This window comes from Macroventuria anomochaeta, assembly GCF_010093625.1.
Source record: "Macroventuria anomochaeta strain CBS 525.71 unplaced genomic scaffold BU25scaffold_22, whole genome shotgun sequence".
NCBI lineage: Eukaryota > Fungi > Ascomycota > Dothideomycetes > Pleosporales > Didymellaceae > Macroventuria > Macroventuria anomochaeta.
This window is the reverse complement of record NW_022985383.1, coordinates 467,750-487,288: the sequence shown is the minus strand read 5'-3', so window position 1 is coordinate 487,288 and position 19,539 is coordinate 467,750. Positions and strand designations below refer to the sequence as shown.

Below are 19,539 nucleotides of genomic sequence, written 5' to 3'. Positions count from 1 at the left end.
TTCATCGGCACTTGGCACTGAGGAACAGGAAACCCATGGAATTCAGCTTTTTAGCATCTGCGAGAACCCTGAACCAGTGCAAAGAGCTCGCGTGCTTGTGTGTTTGGTTTTGTGGGAGTTAGGAAGCTAGTGCGTCATTCGAGGGGCTAACATTTTCACGTGCGCACAAACATGAGAGAGCAGCACGACCTTTTGAGCAGGAGAGGCAGCTACGCAGGTTTGGCCAGGCTTGACGCCCAAGGGAAAGGCATCGAAAGCCACGGTGCAATGCCCATTCGCATGTTCGTAGCAGTGACATCAATTCTGTGGAGCGCTGAGGACCTGCCATGATTTGTTTGTGTGAACGAGATATGACGTGCCTGGGCGGGAAGCTGGAACACTGTCGTGTGCTTGCACTGCACGAAGGGACAAAGCGTCTCTGCCCTTCCCTAGAAAATCAAACACGTCCCTACTCTTTGACTTCAGACTCAACATTCACGCAATTGCAATCAACCAATTTTAACCTGCCTTTCCCTAACCCACCGACAAACAACCTCAATCATGTCTGAAGCACCGCGTGTCGAGCTCAGCAACACAGATCTCTCGGATCTCGCTGACCTGTCTGCCCCTGCCAACCAGCACTCGCAACCTCTGCCTGTAAACGGAAGCGCAAATCAGGCTTCGACACAGCAGACTGCAGGTGACGCAAAGAACAGCATCCTGGAGTGTAAGGTGAGTGGGACAGAAAACGCCTCCGCCCGCAGCCGAGAACCTTGAAAACTAACGCTATATGACAGTGTTCTCTGCACCTCGCACACCACCCTGATTTCCTCTCCTAACAACCGCACAGCAGCACAGAACACCATGGCTTCCATCCAGAACCACCCCTCGGTGCAGAACGCGAAGGAGACAGTCCTTAACGGTGAGGTAAGTGCAACATGCGCCTTATCTCAGGGTTCCAGGATGAGTGCTAACGTGGTCTCGCGACACAGATGCCCAAATTGCCTACTAGCGACCCAATACTGATTTTGTAGGACCCGTTGCTCAGCAGGCCAAAGCAGAGGGCGCAAAGACTCGCGATGAGTTCGCAGACCTCGCCAACTCCCGTCAGCTTCCTGACCAGAAGACCGCCACTGGTCAGAACCTCACCCGTGAGTAACGAAGCCAGACCATGTCCCGGGCTGCATAACTAACACGACATAGACTACCACAGCATGTTCTACCGCCTCTTAAGCTGGAAGAACCCCCGCGCGACCGGTATCTCCTTCGCTGCCGCTATCGTCTTCATCTTCGCTGCCCGTTACCTGAACATCATCCGCTACATCTTCAAGCTTACCTGGATTGTGCTTGGTACCACCGCCGCGGCAGAGGTTGCTGGACAGCTTGCTCTTGGAAAGGGTCTTACCTCCCAATTTAGGCCGCGCCAGTACTTCACCATCCCCAAGGCATCGCTCGAGCGTCTGCTCGACGATGTTGAGCAGCTTATTAACTTCTTCGTCATCGAGTCCCAGCGCATCGTCTTTGCTGAGAACGTCTATGTTACCATTGCTGCGTTCTTCGCTTCCCTGATCTCCTACTTCCTTATCAAGGTAAGCCATACCGTCAGCCAGTTTGGATCTAGTGCTAACAACAATCCCAGTTCGTTCCCATCTGGGGCCTTGCTCTCATTGCAACCATCATCACCTACCTCGGCCCGCTCGTCTACATCCAGAACAAGGAGACCATCGATGCCCAGCTTGAGAAGGGCAAGAACCTTGCCAGCCAGCAGGCTACCCAGATCAAAGATCTTGCTAGCAAGCAGGCTGCCAATGCTTCCCAGACTGTCCAGGGTCTTACCCAGCAGTACACCACCAAGGCTCAGGAGACCATCAACCAGTATCGTGGACGTTCTCCCTCCACCGAGATCAAAAAGAAGGACTTCCCCGCTGCCCCCAACACTGACATCAAGAGCGAGCCCAGCAGCGAGATCCCCACAAGGCACGAGCAGGAGCCTCCTCTGGTTCCCCAGACCGCTTTGTAAGTGTCTCTGCATTGAGCAGTGCACATAGCAGCTTTCTACCCAGTCATGGGGGTGAAAGTTTGCAACATCTGGTCGTTCCTCCCTCGGCTTAAGGCCACCAATACTCAACACATTCGCACATACATCTTAACGACGACTTCGGATGACGATTCCCACGCTCGGTTTCTCACGACAATGACGAACGGTTCAGATTGGACATATCGGCGCTTGTACATCATCTTCTCCTAAAAGCTGATTCGTCATCCACTTTAGCGTTGATATACTTTTTCCCTTTTCCCTTACTTTTTCACCCGTACGCTCGGGTTCATCTGGTGTGAATGAGGGACGTACAAAGTCATAGGCATTCAGGAGTTGGTCTCTGTCAGATACTGTTTCCGGCATAGTAATCATAACTCATCTTTTAAGTCGCTGCTCTCTTGACGTTCGTGCTTATTGTTCATATTTCCAAGAATCCATAGCTCTCAGGCTCTAGCAATGCTCGGGCTCCGAACGGCCAGTCTATCGAGACTCACTATCAAAACCACCAGGCTCGAGTACCATGGGTTGGAGGACAAATAGATGTGCTCCCAGTCAGCAGCCCAAGTACCACGTATGATCTCTGAAACGGTGACAAAATGGGTGGCTTCCCGCCGACGGTGCAACTCACGAACAACATCGACGGACTTCACGTCGCGTGTTCGTCCCGTGAAGGGCATGACAGTTGGTGAAAGACCAATTATAGCGCACGCTAAGCCCTGAAAGGATCGCCCGCGCTAGGCAGCTGTGATCCGTGTGTCGTCAGCACAGCCCAGGCTTCGCCGCTCTCGAGACAACATCAAGGACGACAATCCGTCCCCTTGACACTCTCTCCTTTGTAAATTTTCCTTCAACACCACACAACACTATGGGGGTCGCGAAACTCGAATTTAACGTCGCCACCGGCCTGTACACGGCGGGCGGAGAGGAGATCGCTCGCGCCGTCCGTCGTGCCCTGTCACACCCTACCACTGTCGCCTTCGTCAAGCGCGCTGTTGGCAATGGCGAAGCTGAGGGCGAGCATGTCGAGATGCCTGTATGGGGTATGGTCCTCTTGGGTGTGAGCTTCTATGCGGCCATCATCGCCATGAGCCTGGTGAGTACCTTCAGCCTCGCCTCCTGAACCTCGGAACCTCTGGAACGCTGACATGTCTCTTTAGTTATCTTACATGCTCAAGGAAGTCGTCGCTACACTCTGCATGGTCGAAACCCCACACGCCGCTATCACTATTTCCCCTTCCGAGGAGCCCGCCACCAAAGATGAGAAGGAGGGCCTCCTCGAGACTGGTCCTACCATCACCCTCGTCCGCCAAAAGCCCATTACCTCGAGCATCCGCAGCACCATCAAGCATGTTGTCGCCCACGCTGGCCGCTTCGCTCGCTTCAGGGGCTTCAAGATCCACGCCTTGTACTCCCTAGTCTTCGCCCTCGCTGTCCACTTCTTCTCGGCCTTTTTCTTCTCACTCTTCCGTCTCCCTGGCCAAGCCATTCTCGTCAGCGGTCTTGCCGGCGCAACTGTCGCCAACGTACACGCCGCATGGACCCACAAGGTTGTGTCCATGCCATCTGAGGCAACCTTCTGGCAGCGCGTGCCCAGCAAGTCCCACTGGAAGACCCTCGCCCCTGCGGCCGCCGTCTCCACCGCTATGCCCTACATCAGCCTGTACCTGACCGGTGGCGTCGCGATCCTCCTCGGCCTGCACAAGCTCGACCAGGACAACCTCGAGCAGTACACCAAGGGCCAGTGGATGTGCCTCGCCGTCCGCGTCTTCGCTACCATTGTCTTTGCCATCTTCACCACCCTCTTCCTCTGCATCCCCGCCGTTGTTACCCAGGTCCGCATCGAGTCCTCCATCCTGCCCGAGGACCAGGACACCATTGTCCCCTTCGACCGCACCTTCGGTGGCAAGGTCGTCAGCCAGATGCTCGGTGGAACCGGCAAGATCGGCTTCCTTGACGCGTGGCGCAGCTTCAACTGGGAGGCTCGTCGCCGCCTGTTGAAATTGTACGTCAAGATCGGTGCGATCATGATGTTCGCCATGTTCGTTATCGGCCACGTTCTTGCGTTCGAGGTTTTCGCCGTCATGGGTCCTCAGCTCGGAGAATTTCTTGCTAAGGCTAGGCATGAGGGTTTCGTGCACCAGAACTAGACATTATACATCGTCTTGATCAGTCTGGCTGTATGGTTTGGCATTGAGCGACGGTTCTCTTTTGGTATGATTTGAGTGATGTATTGCATGTAATTGACTATATACTCCCTGACTACACAGTCCTTTCTTTGTATACCACTTCCCCTTCCGTAGATAGTTGCAAGTTTGAATGAAAGTGTCAGTTGACCACAACATCCCATGCGCCTTTGTTCGAATAATAGCGATAGAGTTGACACAAAGGCTCTGTCAAAGGCAGACACGAGGACACGAAAGAAGACAAGGTTGGTGACAGGACCGAAAAAGCGCGAGAAGCCGCATACGTAGAGAGGTGGAGGAATCTCGAAAGTGGTTATAACGCATGAAAGGCACGGTTTTCATTAGCTTTGTAGCATTGTTCTCGTCGATCCATGGTTGGAAAACTTGCCGCGTGATTTGGTTTAACGTCAGCGCCCCATTTGATCGTGCGTTGCACATCGGTTTGACACGGGAATGTGAACTAGACTGCCCCAGCGGTTTCGAAGTAGAATCGCAGAGTTCACGTCGACATCAGTGTTGCGAATGCACACTGCCTCCAAAGTGCGTTGGTTCAGTCGAGGGAGCTGGATACTGTGTAATCGTCTCATATCAATACTAAGTTGTGAGCGTGATCATACCACAATCCAACTTTCGCGTGACGGCCAGCATCCAAAACCCAAGTCAGTGAGACAAATATCACATCGCAACAAGTCTTAATGTGAGTATTCATGTTCATTTCATTTCTTGCGCAGTTGACCTAAAAGCCACGCTTTTTGCGCTGTAACGCCATACCATGCTATGCCAATGCCTTCCATCATCATAAAGAAATGGGTATAACGCCTGTCATTCACCGGGACCGCCCCGTCCAGATACCGAAAAGTGCAACACTGAGTGCAACCAGTGCGAGTCATTTGATCTCCTTGACAGTAATGCTGCTCTCCTTCATTTCTTCCTTGCCTTTGACCACACCCTGCTCAGTCTGTGCCTGTGGCAGCTGTATCTGTGGTGTCTGTGTCTTCGTCTGAGATTGCTGCAGCGACAGCGACCGAGAGTGCGTTTGCGTCTGTGTTGGATTTTCCTTCTCCCTCTCCTCTCGCTCGGCCTTCTCTTGTCCAGTGACAACACCCTTCAGCACGACCTCCAGATCTGCTAATCGCACTGGCTTGATTAAAAACAGGTTGACGCCACTAGAGTTGGCTTCTTGCTGCGTCTCAGTACTAGCCACGCCTGTAAGTGCGATGATGGTGACAGGCGGTAGTCCATTCCTGATCTCGTGGGCACGGATCTGGCGCGTTGCTTCAAGGCCGTCCATCTCCGGCATGTTGATGTCCATAAGGATGACATCAATACGTGCAGTCATGCCTGCGGCAGCAGCCTTTGCAGCTGTGGTGTGAGCCTGAGTAGCTGATCCTGTGACCAAGGACTGGTCCTGAGCCGACTTGTATGTATCGAGGGCCTCGAGACCGTTGACGGCTAGGACATGGCGATGACCCAACTTGTCGATGAAAGTACGAAGAAGTCGTAGGTTGATGGGGTTGTCGTCAACAGCCAGACAGTTCAGCGACCTAGTTGGCGTAGAGTATGCTGACTTCTTGACCGGGCTTGAGTTGACCGAACGCACTTCAGGAGCGCTAATCGTTGAAGTGAGAGCAGGTCGAGACTGATCAAGATGGCGTGTGAACATATCCGGACTTTGAGGCGGGGTGTTCTCCTTCAGACTAAGCTGTGTAACCTTCTGTAATGTTGCTTCGGTGTCGTGGACCTGGTCAATCAGACGATTTGCGTGGCGGTCAAAGCAAGATGACAGAGCCTTTGCCATCTTGTGGGGTCCAACAGGCTGGCCGATACATTCAAAGATAACACCAGGCACAGTGATGGCGGTGGTAGACTGCGCGGACGCAGCGCCCTGGCAGACAACAATAACTGGCGGGTGATTTGCTTTGTTAGGGCCTTGGCTGTGTTGAGCACGAAGTACCTTTGCAACGGATTCGGTTGCAATGATGAGATCTGGCGCCGCGGCGCAAGGGCCGTTGGCACACGTCTTCATGCCAAACCAATCAGCACAAAGACTGTCGAGCGCTTTCATAGACAGCTTGGTGGCAGTCTTTCCCTTCAGGCTCCGTACGAAGTACTCTTCCTCTTCATCAAACCCTTTGAAGCAGACCTTCATACCCTGGGTGCGCTTGCCAATCTCCCGCAAGTGTCTCTCTTTCTCTTGCTCGGGTTCCGTTGGGCAAAACGATGGCGACATGACCGACTCCTTGAGAGGACAGGATACTGTGAACTTTGTTCCTCGGCCCTTCATACTGGTGACTTCAACCTCGCCCCCCAAAGATTCAACAATCTGCTTCACAATGCTCAAACCAAGACCAGTTCCTTGACTCAAAGGATTCTCTTGCGCGAAAGAATGGAACAGCCTGTTATTGATGTAATCTTCAGACATGCCAACACCACTGTCGGTTACTGTGAACCGGAACTCGCAGTACTCTTCCGTGGGGCTTGTCTTCGGCATCACTTGGAGCTTAACCTTGATGTAACCGGCTGGAGTGTATTTCAGCGCGTTGCCGAACAAGTTCATGATGACACGTCGCCATGCGCCAGGTTGCGTGTGGAAGACGTAGTTCTCACTCGGGTTGATATCGAGAATCAAGGTCATCGGAGGAGCCTCCTTCTTATGGGAGCTGAGCTCATATGTTTGAGCTGATACCTTCTGGTACGTATGACCAGCGAAAACACTCTCGACAACGTCTTCTACGAGGATACTCATATCAACGTCGTTTATCAACGTCATGATGTCATTCGTGTGGCTTTGTCCAGGGCTGATGATGTGTTTGGCGCTCTGCGTACGCTTCTTCGATTTCTTCGATGTTCCTCGTGTCAAGTTGTTGATTTTGGCAAAGTCTAGCACGTGGTTGATGGTCTCTAGGAGTGTCTTGCCGCAAGTTTCAATCGTCTGCACATGGCTGGTCTGCTGACCGTCGATCGCTGTATCCTTGAGCAAATCCGTCATACCCAGGATACCGTGGAGAGGAGAACGAAGTTCGTGGCTGATGGACGAGATAAAATCAGCCTTTGCAGCATCTGCCAGCTTGGTATCCAGTCGTGCAACCTCAGCCATGACTGAGTTGCTAAAGGCTGCAAGGAAACTCAATTCCTGTTCGCTAGTGAAAACACGCATAGGGTCAGAGCTCCAAATAACAGCGCTGGCAAACCAGCGATCGCGATGCGAGTCCCACAATGGGTACAGCACTAAGCTCTTCGCTCTCGGAAATACGCTTCGGAGGAAGTTCTCGTCGTCTTGGCTTCTCGTAGACTCTGACTTGCGTGAAACGTTGAACGGGAAGCCATCTGATATCTCCATCTCACCGTTGCCTGAAGGAGAATTGATAGCTGGAGTGGTGGCATCGTCGTCGAAGTTGAAAATTTGGCCGTGTGAGTAAGAACGAAGCAGATGCCGCAAGACACTTTCGGACATTGAGTTTTGCATGTCGGAGACATTCGAGGTTTCTCTGTGGTTCTTGCTCAGTGCGGAACCCAACAGAACACAGGGCTTGTCTGGTTCCGGTAACTGCTCGGAGAAGAGGTCATCGTCTACCAGCCCGCCAAATGTGCTGATCTTAGCGTCGAAGAAAGCGACACCATCAGCTTCTATTGCATCGACGATCATGTTTGATGCTCTACTGAAGGCTGCTTGAACCTCAGGCGCGATCTTGCTTTTCTGATCATTCTGCGAAGAAGAAGAGGTTTTGGTCGCTGTTTCTGGTGCTCTGGGTGATTCTGGTCCAAGCTCGGAAGCGAGAGTAATAACGCTGCTCATGGGACGAACACTTGATGTGTCTGTGTTTGTCGAGCTCTTTATGCTCGAAATGGCACTGTTGCTTCGGTCAATGATGAACGGCTCTTGGTCAGCGTTTGACCGTGCCGGAGGTCGTTGGCGCTGGAGAGGTGTCTCCGATAGCCCCGCGGATAGCGGTGTATCCCAGGGATCCTGCCACCAGTCTTCAGTTCCGCTCTTCCCTTCAGCGAACGATCCCAAGCTCTTAACCATGATGTTGCCCCTCCGATGATCTTCGGTTGCCCTTGTCATCTCCAAGTGGCGCATCACTGTGCCTGCCATATCTTTAAGAAAGTCCAATTGATGGATCGAAAGGCCGTCCCGCGGCTTGTCGTCAAGAACGCAATATGTGCCAATGTTGTGCCCACTTGGGCTGCGAATAGGCACTCCTGCATAGAAACGAGTCTTAGGACTTCCTGTGACTGAAGGGAAGAACTTGAAGCGGTGATCCGTCGCCAGGTCGTTGACCACAAGAGAAGGTATGCTGCTGAAATCATCGAATGGTACAGCCGGTCGATCTGTGGAAAGGTTGACAGTGTAATAGCAAATGCTCTTTTCCCTAGGGAGGATAGTGTTGCCCCAGCACAGGCTGTCCTCGCTGAACTCAGGCTGACCTGTGTGCAAGGATAGGGTCCTGGTAGCCTCGGCCAGAATGTAGCAGTTTCGTCGATCGAAGAAGGAGATAAGACATCGCCGCGCTTTGAGGCGCAGGGCTCCCAGCTGTGCGAATGCAGTCAGTGCCTTGTCTTGGGATGGCCGGGGGTCGCTCTCGAATGCAATCCCAAGCCCAGGGCCTGAGGGAAGTGCTCGGGGCGGCGTATCATGTGCGGGCGTGGGCGACGGCTGCCGGCTGATACCCTCGTTGGAGGTAGTTCGCTGCGGATAATACCTAAGACGCGCGAGTTAGCAACTATGGGCCCTGGTTTGTACGTCATTCGTAGCTCACCTGTAGAACTCGCGTTCCTTTGCGAGCTCCGGGTGCTCCATAGTCTTCTTTCGCGATTTTGCCTGTGAGCCCGAAAGGCGAGCACTCGCGGGATCGTGGGGCCTGGGGTCAACCATCGCAATGTACTTTACGCGGCAACTCAAATCATGGGAAAGCTAGTCAGAGGCGAGTTGCGGCCAGAATGCGCGACCATGCTCTGTGCATCCACTATATGCAGCCAGAACGGCGACTTTGTTTCGAAGAGGTCTTTCGCGATCTCGCCGTGAGAAGAGAGGGAAGCGGAAGCAATCAGACGCAGGGTCTGCCCTAGTGGAGCGGAGGTGGGGCGGAGCACACAAATCACGGCCGTTGTCAGCAACCTGCAGTTGGCACAGACCGGCGGGCTGCGGGCGGTCAGGACGGTGGAGAGGTCGCCCAGGCACGGCAGGCACGGCAGGCACGACAGGCACGACAGGCACGACAGGCACAGGCCGACATCAGATCGTCAGAAAATCTTACTTTGTTTGGTTTGCCTTCACATCAGGAAAGCATGAAAACCGCGAGGCAGGAGCTGTGTAACCACGGTACTGCCTCGTCAAAAGTTGCATCAACCTGAAAACTTCAGGAACGTCACAAGATTTCCATGGTAAGACTCATACAAACCACATGACAGTAGTACAATGCTCAGCAGTTCCACAGCAACACAAATTAATTCGAAGCCACATTCAACTGAACGTCACCACAGATGCGCAGTTTGTAGATCGCGGCTGTTGTTAGCCTTGAAGGTTTCGCCAAGAGATCTCGCTCTTTGAGCCGCTGCCGCTTGCCGCTTGCCGCACGGGGCACCCCGCCTATCGCGTTCGGAGAGCTCGACCATCGCAGCTACCACTTTCCTATTTCAAGCTTTGGCACTGCATATCACATCAGTGACTGCGTGAAGCGCTTACCATGGGTAGGTAGACTCTACACTGCTGTGCTTGGACATGTTCTGACTTGTGATTCACACAGGTCGACTTCTGACGTTCGCATGCTGTAATCTGAACCAATGGGTTCTTGACTGGGAGGGAAACCGCAAGAGGATCGTAGAAAGCATACAAATTGCTAAAGAGCGTGGTGCTGGTTTCCGAACAGTATGTTGAAGCCGAAAGCAACTCATATCTCTGGAGTGAGAACTGACTGGTTTTAGGGACCAGAGTACGATATGCGTCACACATCTATGAGAACAACACTAACGTCTTTTTAGACTTGAAATCACCGGTTACGGTCTGCTTGATCACTTCCTCGAGGGCGATACATATCTTCATGCCTGGGAGCAACTGGCTATTATCCTGCAAGATGAGTCGATACACGGCATCATCGCCGATATTGGCATGCCTATCATGCACCGCAACAACAGGTACAACTGCCGTGTCATCATTCTCAACGGCAAGATCTTGTTCATTCGGCCCAAGCTCTACCTCGCAAACGATGGTAACTACCGAGAGATGAGGCACTTCATCCCGTGGAACCGCCCACAACACCACGAAGAGTATTATCTCCCTCAGTTTATCCAGAAGATCCAAGGCTCCACCAAGGTACCGATTGGAGACATGGTACTCTCAACGCCAGACACTTGCATTGGCATGGAGACTTGCGAGGAGCTCTTTACACCACTATCACCCCACCTAGCAATGTCTCTGAACGGCGTGGAAGTCATCACCAACTCCAGCGGTTCTCACCACTCTCTTAGGAAGCTCAACACCCGGGTTAGCTTGATCCAGGAAGCCACACGGAAATCGGGTGGTGTCTACCTCTACTCCAACCAGCAGGGCATGGACGGCGATCGACTGTACTACGACGGCTGTGCAATGATCATCATCAACGGTGAGATCGTTCAGCAGACGTCGCAATTCAGTCTCAATGATGTCGAGGTTTGTGTTGCCACAGTCGACATCGAAGACGTCAGGTCATACCGTAGCGCGCCCTCGCGAGGTATTCAAGCTCTTACCGCACCTACCTACGAGCGTGTCGAGACTCCATTCCACATTGGCAAGAGTGATGACGAGTACGACCCCACCCTGGCCCCAAGTCTTCCTCAAGAGCTGAAAATACACGCTCCTGAAGAGGAAATCTACCTGAGTGGATCGTGTTTCCTGTGGGACTACCTCAGACGATCAAGCCAAGCGGGCTACCTGATCCCACTCTCTGGTGGTATCGACAGCTGCTCGACAGCAGTCCTAGTCTACGGCATGTGCAACATCGCTTTCGAGGCTCTTCAAGCAGGCAACGCGCAGGTCAAGGCCGACATCCAGCGCATTGCAGGTCCCGGTGAAGCAGAAGGCTGGCTACCAAAGTCACCCCAAGAGCTCTGCTCGAAAGTCTTCTCCTCAGTCTTCATGGGCATGGCTAAACAATCCTCCAAAGAAACCCGCAGCCGCGCCGAACGCCTCTCCCACGACATCGGCGCCCAACACACCGACCTAGACATCGACTCGATCTTCGAAGCCTTCAAAGGCGTCCTGACCAAAGCCACGGGCCACGAACCCGCCTTCAAAGTCCACGGCGGCACACACGCTGAGAACCTCGCGCTTCAAAACATCCAAGCCCGCTCCCGCATGGTCTTATCCTACGTCTTCGCTCAACTCCTGCCCACCGTGCGCCAGCGTCCCAACGGCGGCTCGCTCCTCGTACTGGGCTCTGCAAACGTCGACGAAGCACTCCGCGGCTACTTCACCAAATACGACTGCTCGTCCGCAGACATCAATCCGATCGGCGGCATATCCAAAACCGACCTGAAGCGCTTCATCGCCTGGGCAGAAACCCACCTCTCCCTCCCTATCCTCAGGGAGTTCCTCGACGCCACGCCGACTGCGGAACTCGAGCCGCTCACCGAGGACTACGTGCAGTCCGACGAAGTCGACATGGGCATGTCGTACGCCGAATTATCCGTCTTCGGACGCTTGCGCAAGAGTCAGAAGCTGGGGCCCTATGGTATGTTCCAGCGCTTGGTGCATGAGTGGAAGGATGTGCACGAGGCGCGCGTTGTGGCGGACAAGGTGAAGAGATTCTATCACTACTGGGCGATTAATAGGCATAAGATGACGACGATTACGCCGAGTTTGCACATGGAGGATTACTCGCCGGAGGATAATAGGTTTGATTTGCGGCCGTTTTGCTACCCTAGCTTCTGGTCATCGTGGAGTTTCAAAAAGATTGACGAGGCGGTGGAGAGATTGGAGAAGGGGAGGCAGAACGGCACGGCCTAGGTCGTGTAGATAAATCGAGAATCGTATTCGCATATTGTGCTGAATATGCGCACGAAATGGACGCCTTGACAACTACATAAAGGCTCCGGCTTGTGGTCACCTGTGCCAAATGTTTACAACTGTAGCATCGCATTAGGAAATTGGCTATTGTTTGATCCGAAATCATGCAACGGCACTTCCATGCTCCATGCTCAGGCGTTAGGAGTACATCAGCTTCCTACCACAATCTTGGCACGCAATCATTTGCCCCCGAGTGTTTGTGAACGTTGTGAATCGTGTGTATACTTCGGTAGTGTCAAATGCCTGAAACTACCCCAGTGCAGCCTAGCACTACGTTAGAGATGCAGACGTGATGAAGGCAGCTGTGCAGACTGTAGAACAATGTAGCTGGGTTGCTAAAAGCCAGACGTCTTCCTTAGCATCGGAATCTTGGCGACGCAATATAGGGAGGCAGTGAGAGTAAAGAGCAGCGAGAGGTAATCAGACTATTGGCACCACGGGGCAGAGGGCATCTTTGTTACTATGGTAGCTATTAAATCTACAATGGATTGAGTTGGTGTACAAGAAAGGACTTGGGAGGTATGCAAGACACTAATCTAGCTGCACAAACATCATCTCAGAACCATATCCTTCCTCTGCGGCCCCAGCGCGCTCCAAGCATCCTCATGCATCCTCCCCACCGCTACCCTCTCCGCAACGCCCCTTCCCTCATCCCATCTTATCAACATCACATTGAGCACACACCACTCCCCCGCCTTAAAACACTCCTCATCAAAATCCACAACCTCCTCATCCCACACAAACCTTCCCCCATCCCAAATCGGCGTGCCCGGCGGATGCATAGTACTCTGCACCGGCTTTCTCGTATGCTCAGCCGGCTCAACGCGCTTGTTGCGGCTCAGCAGCACGAACTCGTACGGGCCGTGGTAGTGCGGCGCCGAGATGGCGGATTCGTGGGACATCAGGACGCCGCAGTGTTTCCCGTTTGAGTTGAGGAGTTGGGAGCACGGGATCTCTGAGCCGGCATAGTGCAGTTGCGAGGCTGTAAAGCCGTCTGCGGGAATTGTTTGGGTGGTGAAGCGGAGCGTGGAGCTCTCCAGGGTTGGATCGGAGCCTCGCGGGGCGTGGAAGTAGGGTGGGTAGCGGATGCGCAGAGAGCTGTTCTTGTCGCGGCGGACTGTGTACGGTGCATCGGAGGGTCCGATATGGAAGTTCTGGATCTCGGAGCGGAAGGTTTCACCTGTGCTGCGTGGGGTGGTGTATGTGTCAGGGCAGCTCGTGGGGTCGAAGGGGAAGTTTATGCGCCCGGTGTGCGAGGTCCAGCTCCAGGACGGCTCATTATCGTCCCTGGATGTCGATGCATCGGCTGGACACCAGAGGAGGGAGAAGTCGAATAGAGCTTCTGGGAGTCCACGGATGAGGTTGCCACCGCAGTTCTTTGTCAACTGTTTTGAAGCCTTGGTGAACTCCGGAGATGTGTAAGGTCGCTCAGATTTGGTTACAAGTTGATTGTACCTCTGAAATCCGGTGAACCAGTCATCCACTTCTTTAAAGTCCAGCTCTTGATTCTGGGTTTTGGGTATGCTAGCATTTGATGCTGAGCGTATCCTGTTTACCATGCCTCGGATCGTCCGGCTTCCAGATCCGGTTGATCGCCTTGAGCTATTGCTGTTGCTAGATCTTCTTGATGGTTGCGGGGAAAGCTGGCTGCTTGAAGTTGTTGGGCGCGAGTCTGGCGATTTCTTCCGCCGTGAAAAGGAGCGGCTGATCCATCCTGGCGACAATCTGTCCGTTGTTGATGTGGGTGTGGTAGACATGACGAGCAGCGACATTGATGTGCTTGTTGGGTAACTTCAGATAGTGTTTAGTTGAAGCGGCGGAAAGTGAGGCAAGCCCGACTTCTGGCAGGCTGATGAAGACCGAGTAGGGCGCTTAGTCTGCAGATGAGATGGTGAGGCGTTGTTGTCTTACAGCGTTGGCCTCGCGCGAGTTTTGTTCGTGAGCAGAAGCTTCGCCCCCGAGTGCCTACACTGCCTCCTTGGGAGGCGTCTCGAACATCTCCATCTCAGGAGGTGTGCGGGACGCATGACAAAAAGCAGTAAGTGGCTGTGCAGGCAAAACAACAGTTCTGGCCGTCCGGTGGAGCCGTCCCACAGCTCCAGACACAACACATTGTATACGGTTACGATGGGTTTGAATTCGGCTGTGCTCTTTCGAACGGTGGTTACAGTTGCTTGCGAAAGAAAGGAACCAGACCGCTGCTCATATGGATTCCGGACTATCTGACGGTACTGTCGTCTTCTTTCTTAGTAGGCTGACAAGCAGCGGCGACTGGTGGACTCAATCGGCGCATGAAGCTCCTTGTGGACAGTGGCTCTGCGTGATCATCTAGGAAGTACCGTATATCGTATACCTCCAAGCCTGTGTGTCTCAAGCGTCGCGTTGGTCGCGTGTGCGATGTCTTGGTGAAGCCTGACGTGTGGCGAGTGATGTGGCTGAGGGACGCGCGAACCCCGCGCTAACGAGCTTGTGCCTTCCGAACTGGCACCGATAGGCAACCAGTGACGACGCGTTCCTTCCGCAGCTTCATTCACTTTCTGGGGCGACCTTCGAGCGCCACAACATAACCTCACTGCGAAGATGTCTGGTTACGAAGGTAAATTGAGCATAAATGGAACACAGATACACAGCAGCTGACTTGCAAAAGTTGAACACAACATCTCTGCGAAGGATGAGACGGCGCAACCACCGCCGCGCCGGCCTGACCTCTCTACCTTCTTCTCGCAGCTCGAGCTTGTCGATACCTCTGATCCCAATGCGCATACCAATGCACACGCCCTGCCGCAGCCGGAGAATATGGCGGCGGCATTCCGCTTGCTTGCAAATGCTTTCGAGATGATGCGTGGACGACCTGCGGACGAGAGCAGTGGAGGGGAGAACGATCTGCTGGCGAACATGATCGAGGTTTTGCGGCAGAATGCAGACGACCCGCCAGCAGAACTCAAGGGCTGTCCGGATAGCTTCTTGGACGAGCTCGAGAGAGTGCCAAACAAGTCGCTTAAGCCTACAGATACATGTCCAATCTGTGTTAATCCATTCCTAGAGGGTGAGTGATCAGTGTGGCCTGAGGGGTTGAAAGCTTGGCTGACTCGGGGCGCGGAGCAGACAAATACCCGCTCGTAGTGCAACTGCCCTGCCACAAGAACCACTTCTTTGACTTGGACTGCATACGACCCTGGCTCAAGCTAAACTCGACTTGTCCACTCGATCGCAAAGAACTGCTCAAGGAGAAACAGCCACCTCCACCACCTGTGGAGGACGACGAGGAAGACTATGACGATATGTACGCATGAGCACTGTACACAGCACTCGCATCGGCATGGCGTTATGAGGAGATACCAAGACTGCATTGTGCAAGTTACCAGCACACCGAAAGAAATTCGAACTTTGTCACAACATCCTCTTCATCAGTCCAGTACGTCGCATGACTTCAGCCTAGCCTTGTAATTTGGCCAGTTCTTGACCTCGTCGCAACAGCATCGCAGGAAGCAATAGCTGGTCACTGCCGTGCATAACCGCATCGATCAGTGCAAGAGCCAAACCGTCCGATCCTATGAAAGAGCCCGAGGAACCGGCGAGCCACATTGACACTCCTCCCGTGTAACTTGTCCTCTGAACAACCATGCCTGGACGCGCGATGATCGTTTCCCACAGGCCGCCGTGTGTCGATTCACTGGCGACTTTGATCATCTGCGTTTCGCCCCGGCCCTGCAACATAGGTTAGCGCTGCAAGCGACTGTTCGCATGCCTATTACAAGGAGCTGTACGAGCTACCCGCAATCGATCGCAACTTCGCACCAATGGTACATACCTTCGTCTTTCTTGCGTCTGCTTTCATCCACAACGATTTCTTCTGATCACGTTCAACGAATGCGCCACTTAAATGCAGGTATCTGAATCGCTTGCCATGACTAGCGAGACTAGGCGCAATCGCATTTGCAAATGCTCTTGGGTATTCGAGTTCCAAGACCGGGTCCCCAGCAGTTGTTGTCATGCACCTTGCTATATCAGCGTTGCATTTCTGCAATACCTGGAGAGTGGTACCAGATGCACCCATCGGCGCCGGCTAACTCTGCAATTACGTTGTCTGAGTAGTCCCTGAAGTTATCCAGCACCAGCACTTTCACTTTGGCATGCCGTGCGAGATCAGGTAAGGGACGCCGAGACAATGCGATCACCGATGTAATTGTTGGGTTCTGGAGCGCCTGATCAAGGACTTGCTTTCCGATGCGACCTGTCACGCCTGACAGAACAATTTTGAATGTCATCTTGGTAATACAGAAATTTGCACGCACTGTGGTGAGCTTCCAGGGCTGGTTGGCTTGATAAGTACGCTTCGTGCGAGCGTTCGAGCGGAGTTAACTGGTGTAAGCAAATGCCCGGACCGCGTGGCACAGGCCTCACCGGAGTTATCATTACCCCATGCCGAACGCCACCAGGAACTACAGAATTAAGGACATTGATTGCAAGACGTTTTGCTACAGACTTTAAAGGTTGGGCAAAGTGAACTCTATTGAGGCGAGGGCTCTTACCACTGTAACGGGTTTTAGATGAGCCGAGGAGATGCTGTCGCGCTAAGACTGCTTGTAGATCCATACAGGGTCGTACGACAGCCGTTTCGAGAGAACGCGCCAAGCTGGTGGAGGCACGGACGAGGCCTCGGGCGAATCCTAACGGGCTATCTCCACACCTGCACACCTCAGCATTTGCCATACACACGACACTCACCCCACTATGAAAGCAGCATGTCTCCTCACACCCAATATGCATCGATTTGCAAGCGGGATTAGGTGCTTTGAAAGGATTAGATTCAATCACAAGGGCATCAACTCATAATGGAATCCAAGTGTCCGTCAACATACATTGGGAATAAGAGGCCGTTGAAAGGTCTGAAACGGGCATGCTGGGAATGTAAGAACGCAACAGAGATGAATTTAGTTCCAATTCGGCCAAGCACTAACTTTAAGTTCAAGGCAAGAAGATAAAGATTCATGGAAGCTCGAGCCAAACGGACATTAGTGTCTACTCCAGCATGAGTATTCCCACCGGACCGGACCGGGTGGTCCAGGAGAATCCATGCCAGTTGCACATCGGAGAACGGCTAGGGAAGCTCGAGCAACTCTTTGAAAGATTCGTCTGTCGCAAGAACTCGGCTGTTCACCCTTCAGAGACCCCGCGTAGCCCTACCTTGGTAGACTCATCCGATACCCAGTCTAAGCTGTCTTTACCCATGCTCTCGAGCGATGCGCAGAGCGTCTCCTCGATCGGCGACGGAATTGTATGTCTATTTCTTCCGTACTTTTTACCTATAAAGCTTACAGAAAGGCAGCTTGGTGCGCAGACTTGGAGGTCTGCACCGACTATCCGTACTTCGGCAAACAAGCCAGACAGCACCCACCCTTCACACAGTGATGCTGTCCACAGATACTTGACCGCTCTACTACCCTCGCAGCACGATGCTGATATCATCTTCGAGTCCACTAACGGATGGATGATTCTAAACGGCATCTATAATGCCTCTAAAGAGATTTACGTCAACAAAGACGAGCAGTCATATGCCCTGGACATGGCTGCTGTGGCCCAGGAACGCTCGATCATCGTAGCTCGGACGCTCCTCCATCTGGCAATATGCATCAACTCGCTGCCACCCGAATTTGACCAGTCTCGTCTCACGAACATCTGGTCCCTAGACGCTACGATGCAGAACTACGTTTCCACTGTCAACTCGTTGATCACAAACGCGGACGAATACATGCTTACACTTCATGGGTTGGAATGTCTGATGTTGCTCGCCGTCTACCATATGAACAGTGCCAATCTTCGTCAAGCTTGGCTTATTGTCCGGCGGGCCATGAATCTGGCGCACCTCATGGGCTTTCATCGGATCGTAACACAACCCGATTTAAACCCACCGATACCAGCAGTCAGCAATGCGAAAGTCCTCTGGCGTCACTTCGTTGATATAGATCGATACTTGGGGTTGCATCTCCGGTTACCATTTGGGGCAGACGATGTTCCAGTCTCTAATGACGCTGACCTGCAAGTCATCCATCGGGCAAGAATCAACGCCTTGAGCAAAGAAATAGCCGACCTCGACCGCGACATCACACCACAATCCTACGCAAAGGCGCTGTCACTCGACGAGAAACTGGAAACCAACATGCGGGAGATGCCTCCAGACTTCTGGGACGTACCCAACATCCCCTCTACCGCACGATCTCCAGAATCGTTCGCAGCACTTGAAAGGTTGATGGTCCAAATGTGGCACTTCGAGATGAAGATCTTTGTCCACTTACCCTACCTCCTCCGCGCACCCCACGAAAGCCGCTACGAATTTTCAAAGGTCACGGCTCTACAGGCTAGCCGCAATGTGCTGATGAGATGGTTCGCGCTCCGCAATGCAAGCATCACACAAGCATGTTGCCGCCTTGGCGAGATCGGCGTCTTCATCGCTGCGGTCACGCTTACTCTAGACATTGTCATTGAGCTCGCTATGAAAGAAAAGAGCGAAGTGCAGAAGACCAAGGGAACAGACTTCGCCATGATATGTCGCCTCATCGGCGAAATGGAGAAGCTAGCAAAGGCGTCCACACGCGAGAAGATTGCAGCACGCAGCGCCGTTGTGCTGAAGAAGATGCTCTCTTCACTCGACCCCAGCAGACAAGGAGCTGGCAAGGCGCGACTCACCATCCCTTTCTTTGGCACTGTAGAGCTGGAGTACAGGAAACTGCCAGTACGGCCTCTGTTCGATCTTGACTCTGATACAGGCAAGAAGCTGAACGCAACCGGACATCACCTCCCGGTCTTTTCCTTTGTCAGCAACGCATTGTGGCCGCCTATGGAGGAAGGCTGTGATCACGGTCTCGACTGGGACATGGTCCTGTTCGACGGTCTTGAGGATAAGGACACAGAGGGCAACTGGCTGTTCTAACCACGCCTGTCGTTCCAACAGCGACAGAAACAGCAGCAAGAGAGCTCGACGTCAGGAAGGGATGAGGGACTATTGACATGCATGCGCGACAACAGGTAAGCGCGCAACATGTCCCATTGTGGAAAGTTTAGCAAGGCGTCTGGTGCATGGGGGGTACGCGTTCTAGTTCAAATCCCTAGGCCTTCTGGAACATGATGTCCCGACGGGGGTGGCGAACGAGGAAAGGGGCGGATGATGTTACACCGCAAGCGCGCGACATGTCGTTAATATATTGCAATTCCGTACAGCTGCCTTTTGTGAAGTGATGCACGAGAGTGGATGGATGGGTGGGTGGGAGAAAGACTGCTTTGAGGGGTAACCCACC

The 19,539-nt window shown here is 53.2% G+C and overlaps 8 protein-coding genes across 8 annotated transcripts; 5 read left to right on the top strand and 3 right to left on the bottom strand.

Annotated features, from left to right (window-relative positions):
• Positions 1–225: 225 nt before the first annotated feature.
• Positions 226–2,403, top strand: BU25DRAFT_412070 (uncharacterized protein). Its single transcript, XM_033706709.1, has 5 exons — positions 226–706; positions 830–901; positions 1,014–1,130; positions 1,183–1,568; positions 1,619–2,403. Exons 1-5 carry the CDS (start codon positions 541–543, stop codon positions 1,997–1,999), a joined length of 1,122 nt encoding a protein of 373 aa, XP_033560433.1. The 5' UTR covers positions 226–540; the 3' UTR covers positions 2,000–2,403.
• A 379-nt stretch (positions 2,404–2,782) lies between these two features.
• Positions 2,783–4,343, top strand: BU25DRAFT_103961 (uncharacterized protein). Its single transcript, XM_033700264.1, has 2 exons — positions 2,783–3,110; positions 3,175–4,343. The coding sequence occupies exons 1-2, from the start codon at positions 2,883–2,885 to the stop codon at positions 4,162–4,164; spliced, it is 1,218 nt and encodes a 405-aa protein (XP_033560432.1). The 5' UTR covers positions 2,783–2,882; the 3' UTR covers positions 4,165–4,343.
• Positions 4,344–4,961: 618 nt separating this feature from the next.
• Positions 4,962–9,115, bottom strand: BU25DRAFT_449556 (uncharacterized protein). Its single transcript, XM_033709645.1, has 2 exons — positions 8,961–9,115; positions 4,962–8,903 (listed from the first exon to the last, which is right to left on the bottom strand). The coding sequence occupies exons 1-2, from the start codon at positions 9,074–9,076 to the stop codon at positions 5,087–5,089; spliced, it is 3,933 nt and encodes a 1,310-aa protein (XP_033560431.1). The 5' UTR covers positions 9,077–9,115; the 3' UTR covers positions 4,962–5,086.
• Positions 9,116–9,650: 535 nt separating this feature from the next.
• Positions 9,651–12,184, top strand: BU25DRAFT_395722 (NAD synthetase 1; the record flags this gene model as incomplete). Its single annotated transcript, XM_033704797.1, has 4 exons — positions 9,651–9,891; positions 9,948–10,069; positions 10,126–10,133; positions 10,183–12,184. Exons 1-4 carry the CDS (start codon positions 9,888–9,890, stop codon positions 12,182–12,184), a joined length of 2,136 nt encoding a protein of 711 aa, XP_033560430.1. The 5' UTR covers positions 9,651–9,887.
• Positions 12,185–12,795: 611 nt separating this feature from the next.
• On the bottom strand, positions 12,796–14,001 carry BU25DRAFT_344392 (uncharacterized protein; the record flags this gene model as incomplete). Its single annotated transcript, XM_033702998.1, has 1 exon — positions 12,796–14,001. The coding sequence occupies one exon, from the start codon at positions 13,999–14,001 to the stop codon at positions 12,796–12,798; it is 1,206 nt and encodes a 401-aa protein (XP_033560429.1).
• Positions 14,002–14,824: 823 nt separating this feature from the next.
• On the top strand, positions 14,825–15,537 carry BU25DRAFT_459767 (uncharacterized protein; the record flags this gene model as incomplete). Its single annotated transcript, XM_033710307.1, has 3 exons — positions 14,825–14,840; positions 14,892–15,290; positions 15,350–15,537. The coding sequence occupies 3 exons, from the start codon at positions 14,825–14,827 to the stop codon at positions 15,535–15,537; spliced, it is 603 nt and encodes a 200-aa protein (XP_033560428.1).
• Positions 15,538–15,631: 94 nt separating this feature from the next.
• On the bottom strand, positions 15,632–16,620 carry BU25DRAFT_412065 (uncharacterized protein). The gene is made up of 3 exons (XM_033706708.1): positions 16,289–16,620; positions 16,056–16,242; positions 15,632–15,952 (listed from the first exon to the last, which is right to left on the bottom strand). Exons 1-3 carry the CDS (start codon positions 16,510–16,512, stop codon positions 15,680–15,682), a joined length of 684 nt encoding a protein of 227 aa, XP_033560427.1. The 5' UTR covers positions 16,513–16,620; the 3' UTR covers positions 15,632–15,679.
• Positions 16,621–17,118: 498 nt separating this feature from the next.
• BU25DRAFT_395715 (uncharacterized protein) lies at positions 17,119–19,458 on the top strand. Its single transcript, XM_033704796.1, has 2 exons — positions 17,119–17,522; positions 17,574–19,458. The coding sequence occupies exons 1-2, from the start codon at positions 17,277–17,279 to the stop codon at positions 19,173–19,175; spliced, it is 1,848 nt and encodes a 615-aa protein (XP_033560426.1). The 5' UTR covers positions 17,119–17,276; the 3' UTR covers positions 19,176–19,458.
• The last annotated feature ends 81 nt before the right edge of the window (positions 19,459–19,539 follow it).

Coding starts and splice junctions, on each gene's coding strand:
- BU25DRAFT_412070 (XM_033706709.1), top strand. CDS start 541: ATGTCTGAAGCACCGCGTGTCGAGCTCAGCAACACAGATCTCTCGGAT. Junction 707..829: donor AAAGAACAGCATCCTGGAGT/GTAAGGTGAGTG, acceptor ACAACCGCACAG/CAGCACAGAACACCATGGCT. Junction 1,131..1,182: donor CACTGGTCAGAACCTCACCC/GTGAGTAACGAA, acceptor AACACGACATAG/ACTACCACAGCATGTTCTAC.
- BU25DRAFT_103961 (XM_033700264.1), top strand. CDS start 2,883: ATGGGGGTCGCGAAACTCGAATTTAACGTCGCCACCGGCCTGTACACG. Junction 3,111..3,174: donor CCATCATCGCCATGAGCCTG/GTGAGTACCTTC, acceptor ATGTCTCTTTAG/TTATCTTACATGCTCAAGGA.
- BU25DRAFT_449556 (XM_033709645.1), bottom strand. CDS start 9,076: ATGGTTGACCCCAGGCCCCACGATCCCGCGAGTGCTCGCCTTTCGGGC. Junction 8,904..8,960: donor AAGGAACGCGAGTTCTACAG/GTGAGCTACGAA, acceptor CGCGCGTCTTAG/GTATTATCCGCAGCGAACTA.
- BU25DRAFT_412065 (XM_033706708.1), bottom strand. CDS start 16,512: ATGACATTCAAAATTGTTCTGTCAGGCGTGACAGGTCGCATCGGAAAG. Junction 16,243..16,288: donor GGCGCCGATGGGTGCATCTG/GTACCACTCTCC, acceptor TGATATAGCAAG/GTGCATGACAACAACTGCTG. Junction 15,953..16,055: donor CAGACGCAAGAAAGACGAAG/GTATGTACCATT, acceptor CCTATGTTGCAG/GGCCGGGGCGAAACGCAGAT.
- BU25DRAFT_395715 (XM_033704796.1), top strand. CDS start 17,277: ATGAGTATTCCCACCGGACCGGACCGGGTGGTCCAGGAGAATCCATGC. Junction 17,523..17,573: donor CCTCGATCGGCGACGGAATT/GTATGTCTATTT, acceptor ACAGAAAGGCAG/CTTGGTGCGCAGACTTGGAG.